Source organism: Dasypus novemcinctus, chromosome 17, assembly GCF_030445035.2.
Source record: "Dasypus novemcinctus isolate mDasNov1 chromosome 17, mDasNov1.1.hap2, whole genome shotgun sequence".
Lineage (NCBI taxonomy): Eukaryota > Metazoa > Chordata > Mammalia > Cingulata > Dasypodidae > Dasypus > Dasypus novemcinctus.
The window spans coordinates 49901035-49918996 of NC_080689.1; the positions used below are offsets into that span (position 1 = coordinate 49901035).

At 38.7% G+C, this 17962-nt stretch overlaps 1 protein-coding gene across 2 annotated transcripts in view; it reads left to right on the forward strand.

Annotated features, from left to right (window-relative positions):
- Positions 1-1306: 1306 nt before the first annotated feature.
- The window catches only part of REL (REL proto-oncogene, NF-kB subunit), a 42485-nt gene continuing 25829 nt past the window's right edge, over positions 1307-17962 (forward strand). The window contains exons 1-3 of one of the 2 annotated variants that reach the window (XM_058278612.2): positions 1307-1702; positions 12843-12985; positions 16731-16879. In XM_058278612.2, coding sequence (XP_058134595.1) covers positions 1693-1702; positions 12843-12985; positions 16731-16879 — 302 coding nt within the window. In that variant the 5' untranslated portion in view covers positions 1307-1692. The remainder of the gene's footprint in view (positions 1703-12842; positions 12986-16730; positions 16880-17962) is intronic. The other variant, XM_058278611.2, reaches the window with a different exon arrangement.

Sequence of the window (17962 nt, forward strand, 5' to 3'; positions counted from 1 at the left end):
AAGATGTAATCTCCTATTGTTAAAAGATATGAGAAGCTTTATTTCTCCTTTGGATAAAGACAGCAGGTACGTGGTGGATTGCTATCTGCCAGGCGGTAAAAAAGATGTACGCTCCTTTTTGCTCTTGCAATCTTTAGATTGCCTGTGACGTGTGTCACGGTATGATTTAACGCTTATTCAATAAAAATGTTTGTTTTCCACATTTTGTGGAGATATTTTTGGAATTGGCAAGAGATTTTTATTTTTAATGATTCCCCCCAAAGGGGCCTCCAGTTTAAAGCTCTTGGATGGCAGGTTCAAGTTCCCTAATCTCCCTTCATACTTACTTGAGGCAGTAAAGGATAGTGAGAAGAGCAGGGAGCTTGGGCTTAGACAATTTTGGGTTTAAATTGTGTTTTTCCTTTTAACAGCATTATGACTTTTGGACAAGTTACTTGACTTCTTTGTACCCCGATTACCTTTTAGGAAAAATGAAGGTAATAAAAATACTCCATAGGTGAGGTTGAGTTATCTGACATAAATGAAAGAAACAAAGTTATACTAGGCAACACAGTAAATGTGCTTCTATTCTCCCTTTCCTTATGGATATCTATCAAATCCCAGAATATTGTCTTCACGTCACTGAATTTAACCTCACTGAACTAGAACACACTGCGTAGTGATGAGGCAACTCGTGTTACCTATGGTACGATCTCGCGGTACGGACCTTTTGCGTTTAAAGTTTCAGTAGGTAAAAGACGTACAGATAACAGAGCCCTCGCATTTGAAAGCTGGAGGGGGGAATCAGAACGCTAGGGTCTCCGCATGCAAATAGATGAATTACAAAGGATGAACGCAGGCGCCGGGCCCTTCGGCTACTTCCCCTAGCCGGCGCACCCGGACGCCCGCCCGCGCGGGGGCGGAGATTTGCATGTGCGAAATCGGGAAGAGGGGGAACCACCCATTGAAAACCCCGGCCCGTCCTCCGCCCAGCTCCGGAGCGCCGGCCCCCCTTCACCGCCCGGCCCGCCCCCAAATGCTCCCGGGCGGCCAGCCCTCTCGACGTCACCGCGCCCTCCCACCCGCTCCTGAACTTTAAACCACGCTCCGAAGAACCTGGAGGAGGGGGATTTCTCAGGAGCCCGCGGCCTCCGCACGACTGAGACCGTCATCTCCTGGCTCCCAGCGTTCCCTGCGCTCCCAAAGATTCAGGGCTCCTGCCTCCGGCGAGCCACATCCCTCACCCGCCGCAGCCACGGGGACGCACGCGCGGGGGAGGCGAGCGTGCGCGGTGGGGGCAGGGGGCGGGGCGCAGCGCGCGCCGGCCGCGGGGACGCCCTGCCCCCCGCCCACTGGGGAAGGCGGTGGCGAGGGGCCGACGTCAGCGGCGGGAAATCCCCTTCCCGCCCGGCTGCGGGTCTCTCGGCCCTGCCGGCTCTGGGTTCTCTCCGCCCTCCGCCTCTGCCCCTCGTTCCAGCACCCTGGCCCGGCGACGCTGGGTGACCCGGAGCGCGAGAATCAGGGGGGTGGGAAGGTGTGAGCCGCAAACCCAGGGAGAGGGCGGGAAGAAGGAGGAGGGCCCGGGGGTGGTCAGGGGAACTGGGGGTCCCGCCGGCATAGGTTGCGCGGCCACCAGGCTGACGGGCTGACTGACTGCGGCGGCCTCGGCCCGGACGCTTCGGCTGCCTGCGGGGCGGCGCGGTGAGCGGAGCCATGGCCTCGGGTGAGTGTTCCTGCTGCTCCGGGGGCCTTCCTGCTTTGCCTGTCGGGGGCTTCATGCGGTGGAGGGTGCGGGAGCCTCTTGTTTGGGTTGTGGCTCGTTCTGTCTAAAACAATCGCCCTATCGGGCAAGTTGTCAGCCTTTTTAAAAAAGTTACCTAGTTCAGGGTTTGCGTGCGAAATCAAAGCCAAGCTCTGTAATTTGATGCCTTAATAATAGCCGGAACCTTAGAAATTCCGCATGGCTTGATTTTAGGAGTAGGAAAGTAAGAATTTAAATAAAGGAGGACGAGTTCTCATCTTTAAAAAAATTTTTTTAAAAATTTTTATTGAAGTGGTAGTTTTATGTTTTAGAACAGAAATGAGGAACCTTCTGGCCAGAGAAGAGACCTACTCTTTTTTAGTTTAATTTCAAATGTCAAGAGGTATTCTCAGTTGTGCTAACAGTTGTACAGAATGTGGTGCGGCTTTAAAAATCGTCGCTGGTATTGTCAAGTGGAAATGTTGCTTCAACAAAGTGGATGAATTTTACTGTGAAATAAAGTGTAAATAAAGTAAACATAGTTTACCGAGAAGTACTTTTTCTTTTCCTTTATAGAATAGGGGAATTTTTTTTTTTTTTTTTTTTACAATATAAAGTACTCGTGCTTTCATGTAATGGGTAGGAATGAAAACAACTTTCTATTACTTACGTAAATGCTTGTTTTCAGTTAGTAAATGTTTGGGATTCTTAGTTTGGGGAAACGAGTTTACTAGGAAGCAGTTGACGGCCACGGGAGGGAGTTTCAAATCTGCTGGGGTGCGGAATAACCTAAGCGAGGCTTAAATCAAGTAGACCGCGTTCGAATTGGACCTGTGCCAGGATTTTGTCTGGGTCGGGGCAGGGGGTGCTTTCCAGGCAAAGGGAGCGCGGTGAGCAAAGGCTGGGAGACCTAAAAGTACAGGTAATGCTGTACTAGGAGGCTGGAGAGGAGGGGTTCTTGTTGACGCTCTTTTACACCTTCTCCCAACTCCCTAGTTCAGTGACCCTCGGTCGCAAGGCTGATGTCTAGCAGAGAAGAGGAAGTAAAAAGCATAAGGGACCTTTTAAAAAGGTCCTTAGCTACTACTGTAGGCTGAAAAGGAAATAGGAGTATTTTCACATGATTTTTCATTTCAGTTTGTCTTTGTGGTTTACATGTGAGAATACAAGTACAGTTTAAACTATTTCAACTTTCCCTTTACCCACTTCAGTGACCCTAAACTTTCAGACATCCTTCTAAGTTCATGAATTCAGAGCACATTTAGGTTAAAAGTGTAAAGATGACTTTAAGTATTAGGATAATTTTTTGGTTATCAAGGGAGATTTTGTATGAAAGTAGTAAAGAATGGTGATCGTTACAAGTAAAAAGTCAGGCCTGTCATTTTAATCAAACTCTGTTTATTGCATGAATGTATTGTAATACTATAATTCTTTCAAAAGAGAAGAATTAGCCATTTCTATGTAAAGTATTATAAGACCACATGATTTTAAAATGTGCTACAATTTAAACCTTTTAAATTATACTGTATATTCAGCTGTTAGGAGGACTAAGAATTCCCTAAGTTGGAGGGGTGGAAGTTTATGGGGATGGAAAATTTTAAAGATTTGGAAGTTGAAGGGTGATTTCTTAATTCTTTTTTTTTTGGTATTTTCTCAAGTGTTGCGTTAAAATGGGACTATTTAAAATATAAGAAGTTATTTTAAAATGTAATCCAGTTTGAAAACTGCTAGGCAAAATTTTTTTTGAAGGAATCTGGGTGTACTTCCATAATCAACTAAATAAATTATAAATTACCATCTATATTTTTTAAATTATTGTTTTTTCTTTTTAAAGATTTAGATTACATACATGTTGCATAAAAAATATAAGGGGCCCATCCATGTTTTTTTTAATTATTTATTTATTTATTTATTTATTTATTTTTTAATTACATTATGAAAAATATGAGGTCCCATTCAACCCCACCGCCCCCCGCCCCCCACTCCCCCCACAGCAACACTCTCTCCCATCATCATGACACATCCATTGCACCTGGTAAGTTCATCTCTGAGCATCACTGCACCCCATAGTCAATGGTCCACATCATAGCCCATACTCTCTCACGTTCCATCCAGTGGGCCCTGGGGGGATCTATAATGTCCCGTAATTGTCCGTGAAGCACTATCCAGGACAACTCCACGTCCCGAAAACGCCTCCACATCTCATCTCTTCCTCCCATTCCCCACACCCAGCAGCCACCATGGCTACCGTTCCCACACCCATTCCACATTTTCTCTGTGGACATTGGATTGGTTGTGTCCATTGCACATCTATGTCAAGTGAGGGCTTAGATTCCATATGGGTACTGGATGCACTCCTCCCGCTTCCAGTTGTAGACACTCTAGGCTCCATGTTGTGGTGGTTGACCTTCTTCAACTCCATGTTAGCTGAGTGGAGTAAGTCCAATAAATCAAAGTGTAGGAGCTGAAGTCTGTTGAGGCTCTGGGCCTGGGTGTCATATTATCAGTCCAGAGATTCAAATCCCCTACATATATCTTAACCCATCCATGTTTTGAAACAGTATTTTGGAAGTAATAGAAAAAAATGTTTAATTCGTTTATCATTATCTAGGTCAGATTCTGTTTGTGGTAAGGGAGTATTACAATCTCAAAAAAGTAATTTTATTGATTACCAAGCATTGAAGACTATTTCTTCATTTCTCACCAGATGGCATATGTAAACAAATTTTTGTAGTTGAATATGTGTGACCTATATGATGTAAAAGTACCATAGATCATAATCTCATAAACAAAATTATGAGTGCCATGAGGAAAATATAGTAATTGGAACATTGATCTTATAGATGATTCTGAAATTTTGTTCAGATCAATTGTTAGATTATTTAGGGTTTCATAGCTCTCTACTAACTTTTTCATTGCTTAAAAGAAACCAACAACCTTGATTCCAGTCCACTGATACAATTAATTAGAATAGGCATAAAAAATATGGGTATTTATGATTCCTTTCTATTGACTACAAGTAAAGTTAGCTATTTTGTGTGTGAATTCAAAATTTCTCATTCTTCCAGTAAAAACAGCAAAGTGTTCTTCTGTGGCTTCTAGCACTATATACTAAGTACTGTCTTTAGTTAAACTTGTTTTAAAATTTAGATAATTTATTGTTTTTATTAAAAAATTTCCTTGGTATAGTTCTGCTATGTCACATAAAAGAAGTACACAAAGAAATGGTTTCTCTAAGACATACTACTTACCGACTCTGACTATAGTATGAATTTCAAGAAAACAATTTTTTTCTCTTGAGTAAGAGGGAAAATGGTTGTAGATATGATGCAACTTAATAGTAGAGGCAACTTAATAGTAGAGCTGGAAGTTAGGAATGGAGAGCTTAAAGCAAATGTTTTTTTTTTTTAAGTAAAAAACTATACATATGAACATGAATATTGCTTCAGATATGCAGCATGTGAAAAGGTAGAGATAACAGTGGTATAAAAGAATTAAGGTGATAACATGATAGAGTGAATGGAAAGAGTGAATGAAATAACTAGGGAGGAATCAGGTGAATCATAATTAGGAACATCTGGGGTAGTGACTTTCTCAAATACAGCTTAAGGGACTCAGAATTTCCTTCTGTCCCAAGTTTCTCATCTGTGTTCTCTGCAACTGATTATAAACACACGAGTGTTTCTTGAGCCTTCATCTAAGCTGTTTGATTTTTACATGTATCAGTAATCAAACTATTAGAGATCAGGATTAGGATTGCCAGATAAAATTCAGGATGCCAAGATAAAGTTAAATTTCAGGTAAACATTTTTTTCTGTAATGTCCTACCTATTTCATGTGACATACTAAATATCCATTGTTTATCTGAAATTCATATTTAACTGGGCACTCTGAATTTTTATTTTTAAAACTGACAATCTTAATCATAAAGGAAACAAATTGGCCCTGTCATGTGTTTTTTTTTTCAAAACTTTTTTTAAAAAGATTTATTTATTCCCCGCCCTACTGCTGTTTGTGCTCACTGTGTCCATTCGCTCCGAGTTTTCCTGTGACTGCTTGCCTGGCACTGGGAACTGATCCTGGGACCTTTCAACGGGAGAGAGGTTCTCAGTTGCTTGAGCCACCTCAACTTCCTGGTTTGTTGTGTCTCATTGTCTTTCTTCTGTGTCTCTTTTTTGTTGTGTCATTTTATTGCACCAGCTCTCTGTGCGTGGGGGCCAGCTTGTTGCTGGGGCCAATTCACCTTCACCAGGAGGCCCCAGGAACTGAACCTGGGACTCTCCATATGGTAGACGGGAGCCCAATCGCTTAAACCACATCATCTTACCTGTTTTTATTTAGAATACTCTCCTGCTTTTTCACCCTGGTAGTTTAAAAAGTTTTTTCATGACTTGATTTTTTTCCCCATGGCATTGGGATCTCTCTATTGCCAAAACCTTACACATTTTTTATTTTTGTAGTATATACATAATCAAATTATCATCTGAAAATTCCCTTATTTGGATTCTTAAAAGCCCTTTGAGAGTCAACCTCATATATTGGAATAAACCTGGACTCTGCACTGGCTTTTATTCATGTTCTGCCACGCTGTGATGTATGGGCTTAAAGCCTTCAGTAAAAATAGGAATAATATCCACTGCAAAGGTTTGTTGTGAGGAACAAATGCGATAATGCATGCCATATAAGTGTTTGTTAGTTTTCTTAATTTAGTGGAGCAGGCTTTAGAACTCAGGCCTCCGGGGAACAGGAACCTACCAGAGACACTTAGCTCTTAATATTGTTTCAGTATCCTTAAGATTCTAGAACTTTATTAAACCATAAAACCAATAGTAGATTAAACCAGAAGCTAGATAGAAAATGTATCTTTCAAAAGAATATAAGAAAACAGCGCCCATTTACCTTTAAACTGTTTGAAGTGGTTTTGTGTATGTTTAAAGAAGGGAATTAGATGTTCGATACTGGAGATGATGAATCTCTTCTTGTTTGTCCACTAATTGATAGTAAGCATTTTCAGGGGGAACAAAAGTAAATTTTAAAGTGTTTCCTTTGCCATCTTGATTGACATGACTCATTCCTCATTTTATTTCTTTTGCACCTATTATGTTTTTTTCTTGCCCTTATAGGAAGAGGCTTTAATTTTCTTTGCACCTTTATTAAAAGACTGCACTTCTGTCTTTGTAAGAAATGGTTGCTCTAAATTTTGGCCATAGAAAGGAAGAAATGGAAAAAAACTTACCTGTATCTTAAGGTAAAGAGTATTATCAACATGATTGATTTGGGTTTGAAGGTTTGAGGAAAGAAGGGATTTTTTTTTTTCCTAATTTATAGTGAGTGGAGGTGATATTTGGAAAAGTGTATGTTCTTCACTCCATTTGCTCCTTCAGATCTCAGGCAAAGTCTGTTCCCAGTACTTTTATAAGGGATATGCATTCTCTAGTCCGCTGTTCTCCACTGTGGTGTTGTGATACATTTGTACATTATGGTCATTTGTGTGTTCTATTATAAGAAATATGTTATTGATAATAGTTAAAATATTAATTTTGCAGGCAGTTTACATTTTAAAATAAGTTGGAGCAATTGAGGGCTATTCCTACATTAATATATTTTTCCCTCACATTTGGATATACTTTCCTGATTGAGAGAGAAGTTTTGACTGAGAAATAAAATAGGCTGAGAAATTTTGATTGCTCAGTCTATTTTATCCGTGTTACAACCTGTACTTGTGCCTGAATTTTTGTGTTGCTTCTTTAGATATGCACATTACTGTTCTGCTTCTTTATGTTTTGGGGCAATGATTTTTAATCACAAGGGTGTGGTAGAATTGCCTGAACAGCCTTTTTCAGAAACTTGTATCTGAGCTTTATGCTTGAAGATTTCTGTTTCTGTTCATCTGGTGTCAGGTGAGATGAGGGCATGTCTGTTTTAAAAAAGCTACTTAGGTGATTCTGATGTATTAACGCCCCCCCCATGAACTCTGTTGTAGGGATTTCATTGGATTTAATAGATATGCAATTGCCTATACCAACATGGGTTATCTTCTTTAACTATGTTCCATTTATTTTAGATTGGACAGTTACTATGACTTTACCCGCCCCCCCCTCCAGCTTTTAAATTTGGCACCCAGCTGATATATTTTGTTTTGTTATATTTTGTTATATTATATTGGCACTCAGCTGCTAAATTTGGTCCCAGCTGTTATTAGGTGATGACATTCAATACTTTTTTTCCTATAACTTCATTAAATTTTGTAGCATTGTCTCTGTTACTTATTAGCTATGACTTTAAGCAAGTCATTTAACATTTTCGAGCTTTAGTTTCATCATCTGTAAAATGGGATATTTCCTATTCTGTTTTTATTGAAGATTAAGTTGTTTTGAGGATCGGATGAGAAATGTATAGAAAGTGCTTTAAAATGGTATTATAATTACTGTAATTGACAGTTTTTCATTGTACACTTAATGCTGGTCCTAACTCCAGGGATAAGATTTTAGTTTACAGTGTCTTTTTTTTTGGACAATTGATGATCCATTTTTAGCCCTTTTTAAAATTTCAGTGTAAATTCTTTTTTTAATCTTAAAAACTTAAACTTTCTTAGATAGGCACTACGTTTTAAAATAGCATCCTTTTTTGCCTAAGTGCAAATAAAAAACATAAATATATTTTGCAGTTACTTTTGCTATATGTCATTTGTTATTTTGGTCTGTAGTAGCATTTTAAAATACTGTTCAAAATACAGGTCATCCCAAATTTGCTTAGTATTGATTTTAAAATACAGCATTCAATTTGTTTAGAACATGTTTTGCAGGCATTTCAATGCTTTTCAAAACTGTAGTGATTTGTGATAATCTTAATTAAAATTACCTTAGATGACTACGTTTCAGCACTTTTTATATTCAGGCAGACTGTCAATTCATTGCACAGTGCTGAGGAAGGAAGTACTTGGTGCATTGTACTGATGCATGATATAAATTCTTAAAAGCTTGGAAGTCTTTTTAAAATCAGAAATACAGATAAATCAGACTAAGAGTGGGTAGGCGGAAGTATGAAGGTGTAGCAAATCCAGTACCTACAAAGCCCTATTTTGTTTTTCATTGTAGTGGAATCTAATAAGACATTTACTGAACACCTGTGCACAAGGCACTAATGATAAGACAGTTATTGCCTTCAACTAGCTTGAAGAAATAAAACAAATAGCTTTATATCAAGAGAAATAAAATAGCAAATCTTCCCCAAATCATAGGTTTTTTTGGTAAGGTAATGGGGCCAGAGATTGAACCCAGGACCTCATATGTGGGAAGCCAGCACTCAACCACTGAGCCACATCGGCTCCCTTGAGTTGTTTTTTACAGATTTGTTTGTTTGTTTGTTTATTTTGGGGAGGCACTGGGAACCGAACCTAGAACCTCCCATGTGGGAAGCAGGCACTCAACCACTTGAGCCACATCTGCTCCCCCAGAATTATAATTATTTGAAATAATAGCCATAAACAAAATACTATGAAGTTTAGAGGAGGGGTAGGCTATTTCCAGCTGGTGAAATATAGCATATTACAATAAACACTGTCACTTGGTTGGTAGTGAGACTTTTGATCAATAAAGAACTTCTGCAATGGCAGATTTTTAGTACTCAATTTTATATGATAATATTTGTAATTTCTGTAATTTAAAAACGTTTAATATTTTCTACAGCTGCTATTCTGTTCTTTTGTCTGTAAACTTTTTCATAAATACATTAGTTTAAAGTGTTGTGTAAACAATGAAGTATTTGAATGACTCCTACTATGATCCTAGCATTTTTATTCGCATATACATACTTAAAATGTTAGCCTTTACCATTAATGATATCATTCGATATTAATTTCCTGTCAAGGTGCCTTTAAGTAGTAGGCAGGAATTTATATGACCTTTAGTTTAACCACAAAATTATTTTAGATGTCACTTAAAAAATACTGGTGATTTCATTAGTTATTGACTTTTTAATTTACTTTCTCTTAAATATTCCTATAAAGATATATAAGAATATGAACTATTTAAGTGTGTGAAATATTCACCTGCATGCTTATCATACTGTTCTTCAGTAAAATTGAAGTAAGTATTATGAATTTGGTGAGGATAAAATCAGTTTTTCAATGAACAAATGAATAATAGATTCAAGCGGGGACTGGGGGGGGGCGTGGAATCTGAACCAAACCTAATAAAGCTAAAGATAATAGTAATAATAATTTACTCTGTAACTGAAAGTAGAAACCTTGGCATCAGCAATGATTCTTTACTTTCTCTCTTTTTTAAAAAAGATTTTAAATTTATTCCCCCTTTCCCTTTCCCCCCATTGCTTGTGCTCGCTGTCTGCTCTCTGTGTCTCCTCGTCTTCTCTTTAGGACACAGTAGGAACCGAACCTGGAACCTCCCATGTGGGAAAGAGGAGCTCAGTCACTTGAGCTACCTCTGCTCTGTAATTTGTTGTTCTCTCATTGTTTTTCCTCTTTGTGTCTCCTTGTTGTGTCATCTTATTGCATCAGCTTGCTGTCTGGCTCGTCTTCTCCAGGAGGCACCAGGAACTGAACCCAGACCTCACATGTGGTAGGCAGGACCTCAGTTGCTTGAGCCACATCCACTTCCATCTTTACTTTCTCAACTCCAGTGTTCACTCAGTCACCAAATACTATCAATGATATCTTCTAAATAATTGTTCATCCTTACTACCACTAACATATTCAAACATACCTTCTCATGTCATTGCTCACATTACTGTAATAGCCTCTAAACTGGTCATCCTGTTTTCACTTTTCTTTTACTTCTATCTGCTGCCACCAGATTCTTACTCTGAAATGCCAATCTAGTCATGTGAATTCCCCTCCTTAAAAAACAAAAAAACAAACCAGTTGTAGATGAAGTCCCCAACTGTGCTCTGCTTTTGGTTCTCTTTGGAAGAGTGAGAGTGGTGATTCTTAAATAGATCCTTTTCTTCTGTGCTGCCATACCTTTGGACACACAGTTTTCTTTCCCTAGAAGGCCCTATCTCTCTCCCTTCTCCCTCATCTCTTTTCCCACCCATTTGCTCCATTAACTCTTTTTTATTCTCTCTGATGTAGTGAGGCATTTCTGACTCTTATCAGTTTATGCACAATTTTGTTAGCATTTTCCCCCCTTTTATAGTCTAATAATTTGTGTTCTGTTGCCCTATTTTCTGTAAGAGCCTTCGGAATTGCAGTTGTGTTTTGTCCACAATGGTACCTCCGTAAATCATTGCTTTTAAAAAGCATCTGAAATAATAACAGACACCATTTATTGAATCTACTATAGAATCTACTAAATGCCTAACACTTGGTAAGAACATAACACATGCCATCTCTAATCCTCACAACTCTATGAGACTAGTGTTACCCCATTTTACAGAGGAGTATAAGATTTAATAACATCTCATATCTCTGCAAATCATTGCTTTTAAAAAGCATCTGAAATAATAACAGACACCATTTATTGAGAATCTACTAAATGTCTAATACTTGGTGAGAACATAACATAACACATACCATCTCTCTAATCCTCACAGTTCTGTGAGGCTAGTGTTGTTACCCCCTATTTTGCAGAGGAGGAGTATAAGAGATTTAATAACATTTCCAGTCTCATGGCTAAGAAGACTGGGTGGAATTCAAAAGGTCTTTTCCCTGAACTGTACTGAAAAGTTCCACTGTGTTATCCTTTCTGAAGACTGCTTCCATTCTTACAGAAGACAAGCCATCGGTCAATGAAATGGATATATAGTGAGGTGTTCTGTTTCTTTAGTGCAGGGGTTCTTAAAGGGTCCATGAGCTTGAACTGAAATTCAAAAAATTATTGTGGGGACGTGTTGGTGCAGGTGTGATATATTTATTAAATAATACACAGTACAGTGTGGGCTTAGAAAGGGGTCCATGGTTTTCACCTGACTGGCAAAGGGGTCCATGGAACAAAAAAAGTTAAGAACCTCTGGTTTAGTGGAAGATATGTTCACATCCTTGAAAGAAAAACGCATTGTTAACTACCCTACTTGGAAGCACACTGGAGTGTTTTTATTGAACTTTTTGTTTCCAAGGTTTGGATATTAAGAGAGGGTAAAGGTATATATGTTTTAAATGACTTTATTAAGGTATAATTAATATACTGTAAATTACACATATTTAAGGTATGCAAAAACAAAATAAAGTGTGTAGTTTGATAAGTTTTTGGCATACAACCTTGGAATCATTACTACAATTAAGATAATAAACATCATAATCCCCCAAAATTTCCTATCCACCCCATAACCCTGTTCTTAGACAACAACTCATCTCCTTCCTTTCCTAATAAATTAGTTTGCATATTCTAGAATTTTATAAAAATGTAATCATTCAGTATATGTTTTTTTTTGGTGTGCCTTTTCTCAGCATAATTGTTTTGAGATTCATATTGTATTCATTCAAAAGTTGCATATTTTGAATTATATAGAAATTAAATAATTTTTTTTTTCTTCCCTGTGTTGTATGCTTTAGAAAAGGTTTAGGTATGAAAATTCTGATGAGCTTAAAGTCTCTTTTAGAACTTGTTTTAATATGCTATATGTAAGTCTTCTAAGATTCCAGTGGAGGTATAAAAAACTTAAATATGCTTCTGTAAGGATTTGCATGCATTTTCCATTTCAGTGAATGTTCTTTTAGTCTCTTTTTAGAGTCTAATACTAATCAAGTAGTTAAATTACATTTTATTCATTTTACAAGATTGTACTTCTGAATATTGTCTTCTTAACCCTTCTGGGGAAATCTTGGGGGAAACCCTTCTATTTGGTCTCATGTGGGAAGTAGGTATCTCTGAAGTGGTTATCTCAGAACTTCATACTGGCACCAGCTATATAGCTATTAAATGATAACATGTTAACCAATCAGTATAATTTGAATGACTTCTGTTAACACTAATAGGAGTTCAGTTTGAATGAGAAAAAGTGTCTCTACCACCCAATCTTGGATAATTGCATTTCAACCTTGTTCTTTTATTTTGGGGGAGAAAAAAATCTTTATTTTAATCTGCTGTTTTGAAAAAAAATGGTTAAAGTCCAGTATTACTGTTATCTTAATCTCACCTCCCCACTCCCCTTTTTTTAATTTCAGGTGGGTATAACCCATATATAGAGATAATTGAACAACCCAGGCAGAGGGGCATGCGTTTTAGATACAAATGTGAAGGGCGATCAGCAGGCAGCATTCCAGGGGAGCACAGCACAGACAACAACCGAACCTACCCATCTATCCAGGTAATAGACTGTTCTCCAGGGTATACCTCTTGTTCAGGTGGTTCATATTTTAGCTACAGCAGTCACAGTAAAAGCCCACTTTCATCATGGTCATCTCCATGGTCTTTTTCTTCTTTTTAAAGTTGAGCTATAGTAGATAACTTGATGTCTAGGGACATTTCTTAAGTATAGAATGGATTCTACGATAAATCATGAAATACTATCCATTGCTTGGGTACTAAATCTAAGCAGAGTGTTTCACAGTGTTTAATGTACATTGGCAGCTTTAAAAAAATATATATATATATAAGATTTATTTATCCATTTCTCCCTACCCCCTCGTTGTTTGCAATTGCTATGTCTGTTTGTTGTGTGCTGGTCTTCTTCTTTTAGGAGTCACTGGGAACTGAATCTGAGACCCCCTATGTGAAAGGAGGTGCCTAATCACTTGAGCCACCTTCCCTGCTTTGTTGTGTCTCTCATTATGTTTTCCTCTTTGTGTCTCGTTGCATTGGTTTGCTGCGCCTGCCCATTGCCTCAGCTCGCTGTCTTGCTCATCTTCTATAGGAGGCACTGGGAACTGAACCCGGACATCCCATGTAGTAGGCAGGAGCTCAACCACTTGAGCCACATCCCCTTCCCTGTGCAGCTTTTGAATCATGATCCTTTTTTAGAACACAGGGCTAATAAAGAAAAAGCATTCTCTCCCTCCAGAGGTGAATGAAATTGTAGATTAAAAATATGGATTTGGAAACTCAATTCGAATTTTTCTCTGCAATTACTTGGCTTAGTCTAGAGGCTATGGAAAAGGAGACCTTTTAACCTTTAAATGCAAATTAAAAACTTTTATGGCTGGCGGCAGACTTGGCCCAGTGGTTAGGGCATCCATCTACCACATGGGAGGTCCGTGGTTCAAACCCCGGGCCTCCTTGACTCGTGTGGAGCTGGCCCATGCGCAGTGCTGATGCGCACAAGGAGTACCCTGCCACGCAGGGGTGTCCCACGCATAGGGGATCCTCACGCGCAAGGAGAGCACCCCGTAAGGAGAGCCACCCAGAGCGAAAGGAAGTGCAGCCTGCCTAAGAATGCTGCCACACACACAGAGAGCTGACACAACAAGATGACGCAACAAAAAGAAACATAGATTCCTGTGCTGCTGACAACAACAGAAGCAGACAAAGAAGACAGTGCAGCAAATAGACACAGAGAAGAGACAACCGGGGTGGGGGAGAGGGGAGAGAAATAAATAAGTCTTTAAAAAAAAATTTTTATGGCAAAGTGGATTTGGAAAAATGTTATATTTTATCTTTCATCAACAGATCTGAATTCATTGTTTTATAACTAAATTATTTACAAATGTTATTCTATTGCATTTAAAGGGAATTGCTAAATTACAGAATAAGTTAATGGCAAATTATATATTGAATTCCTAATTTTTTATCACCTTTTTAGCGGCAATACAGATGTGGGTTAGCTAAATCCTTTTATTTACATGTTAAAGTAGAAGGAATGCTAATAAAAGGTGAATAAGGAAACATTCTTCCATTTCCTCTTCTCCATAATTTAGCTTGTTCTATACTTTCTCTAAAATATTTCTAAGATCTTTCGTATATTTATCGTTCCAGCTAATTCTAAGCACTTTGCAGCTTGAGATCTAGATCAGCCTATCCTACGCTTTTTTTTTTTTAGATTTATTTTTGGAAAGCGGACTTGGCCCAGTGGTTAGGGCATCCGTCTACCTCATGGGAGGCCTGCGGTTCAAACCCCGGGCCTCCTTGACCCCTGTGGAGCTGCCATGTGCAGTGGTGATGCATGCAAGGAGTGCCGTGCCACGTAGGAGAGCTGCCCAGCGCACAAGAAAGTGCAGCCTGCCTAAGAATGGTGCCGCCCACATGGAGAGCTGACACAACAAGATGATGCAACAAAAAGAAACACAGATTCCCATGCTGCTGACAACAACAGAAGTGGACAAAGAAGAAGACGCAGCAAATAGACACAGAGAACAGACAACTGGGTGGGGGGGAAGGGGAGAGAAATAAATAAATCTTTAAAAAAAAAAAAGATTTATTTTGATTTATTTTTCTCCCTTTCCCCCCCGTTTTCTGCTCTTTGTGTCCATTCACTGTATGTTCTTCTGCGTCTACTTGCATTATCTGGCAGCACTGGGAATCTGCATTTCTTTTTTGGTGCGTCATCTTGTTGCATCAGCTCTCTGTGTGTGCAGCATCACTCCTGGGAGGGCTGTGCTTTTTTCACATGGGGTGGCCTTCCTTATGGGTGCACTCCTTGCACTTGGGGCGCCCTACACAGGGGCTCCCCTGTGTGGCACAGCACTCCTTGTGTGCAGCATGGCATCCCTTGTGTGCGGCAGCACTGCATGTGGGCCAGCTCACCACACGGGTCAGGAGGCCCTGAGGATCGAACCCTGGACTCTCCATATGGTAGGTGGACACTCTTATAAGTTGAGCCACTGTCTGCTTCCCTATCCTACACTCTTGAGTGGTTACCTTTCATTCATCCAGAAAGGCAATACTTCCTGGTTACTGTTCCAAAAAAATTTTTCATTCAAAATTATGGATTTGAGTGTTCTGTACCTGTTAAGCCACCCGTACTTACTTAACTACCTTTCTCGCTTGTGGTATGCAGTTTTTATATTCCATGCATTGTTCTTATGAATTTGCTAGCTTCCAAAGTAAACATTAGTTGCTCCCCATGCTCAGAGTGCCCTCTTCTCCCATGCTGATCTCTCTTCACTTTCAGCATTCTAGACATATTTTTTATGTGAAACTTAATTTTGTTAAACTCGACCTGATTCATCCCCCATTGTGCAGTTAACGCTCTAGATGTGCTTACTAATGAAATACTTTTGTGAAATGAAATGACACATATTAAGTAAAATGATCATATTGACATGTTATTTCCAGTGTGGTGCATACGTATATATGTATATATAGTTTTGTGTTTTTTTCCCCAAGGAATGATTTTGGTATGGCAGTGCATCTAAGAGCTGGGAATTCAGTGATTTAACATCTGAGTATTTCCTGACGAATTTATGATACAATTTTGCTATATAACTGTACTTGTTTTAAAGAAAAATAAGCATAGTCAGATGATTTGACCAACTGAAGTTAGGGAGAAACTATATGCCAAAAAACTGATCAGTGAAGTCTTCCCTACTGGTGCTGTCTGGAAGGTTTCATCCAACTCCATTTGCCCCTCATTTGGACTTTATTTATTTAGTGCCAACTAAATTATATAATTCTTTGGGAAAGATTTATTATTTTCATTCTCTGCCCTTCTCTCCCCCCCGCCCCCATTGTCTGCTTTCTGTGTCCACTTGCTGTGTGTTCTTCTGTGTCTGCTTGTATTCTTGTCAGTGGCACGGGGGATCTGTGTCTCTTTTTGTTGTGTCATATTGTTGCATCACCTCTCTGTGTGTGCGGTGCCACTCCTGGGCAGGCTGCACTTTTTTTTCACACGGGGCATTTCTCTTTGTGGGGCACACTCCTTGCACGTGGGGCTCCCCTATGCAAGGGACACCCGTACGTGGCACAGCACACCTTTCATGCATCAGCACTGGGCGTGGGCCAGCTCCACACAGGTCAAGAGGCCCTGGGTTTGAACCCTGGACCTCCTATGTGGTAGGCAGATGCTCTGTCAGTTGAGCCACATCTGCTTCCCCATTGTATAAACTGAACTATCATTTAGTATGTCCATTCTTAATGAGATATATTTATGACTCATATTTCATTTACTCCCCTTTTAGATTATGAACTATTACGGAAAAGGAAAAGTGAGAATCACATTAGTAACAAAGAATGACCCATATAAACCTCATCCTCATGATCTAGTTGGAAAAGACTGCAGAGATGGCTACTATGAAGCAGAATTTGGACAAGAACGCAGACCTTTGTTGTGAGTACACATCATAGACATCCTCAAGAATAGGATAAGCATAGAAGCCTCTGTTTCCTATCCATGACCTCTGCTACTTCTTAAAGTAAACTGATTTCACATTCTGCTTTTATCTACTGGGTATATATTAATTTTCTTAATATTCGAATCATAACTACCCTTTCATTCCTCATTAGCAGACATAGGCCATGAGGGTAGCAGGAGTACTTTTTATTGTTACCAAAGGAAACATAACCTTATTTTATGCTATGGATTTTCTTTTTTAATTGGAATAATTTATGAAATGTTGTCTCATAAATTTTTACTGTCTTTTCATTTATAGTTAACTTAAAAATTGCTAAATGTGAGAAAATCAACTGGAAAATTCTAAAATGGTTTTAGTAGGAAGCAGCTTATAAAATTAACATACAAAAATCAATAGTTGTAAGATTATGTGACATTTTGTGTTAATGAGGCTCCCAGAAGACAGGCCCATTCAACATGTTGGTGAAAGTATAACAAAATCTTTCTGATGGAAAATTTAACAAGTAGCAAATAATTAAGCATGCTCATATGTTTAGCTAAAATATGGCAAAAGTGAGAAGCAATCCAAATAATAAACAAAGGTGATTAGTTAAATAAACTGTTACATCCATGTAGCATACTCCTGAATAGCCTTAAAAATTGCATTGCAGATATGCCTTTTGAAATGCAGTGAATTCACAGTATGTGTGAATTTACAGTATGTGAGGTGAGTAAAGTAGTTTTTAAAAGAGAATATATGGAAAATAATCTCATTTTTTGTTTTAAGTAAATTTATACACAGACATCGTAGTATGTACATATAGTTATTAATAGTATTTGTGTCTAAGTGGGTAGGATTGTAGGATTTTTAAAATGTTTTCCTTTGAACTTGTTTTTTTTTGTAATTCATTTTTATAATGAACATGCATTTTGGGGGAAAAAATGAAACCAACTTCAACAGAAGAAAAATTAGTCTCCTTATATATTGGTAGTAGCTATTTAGAAAATACACTTGAAAAACATTTTTCTTAAAATACAACACAAAACATCTGGTAATATGCACATGGGAAGAAATATACA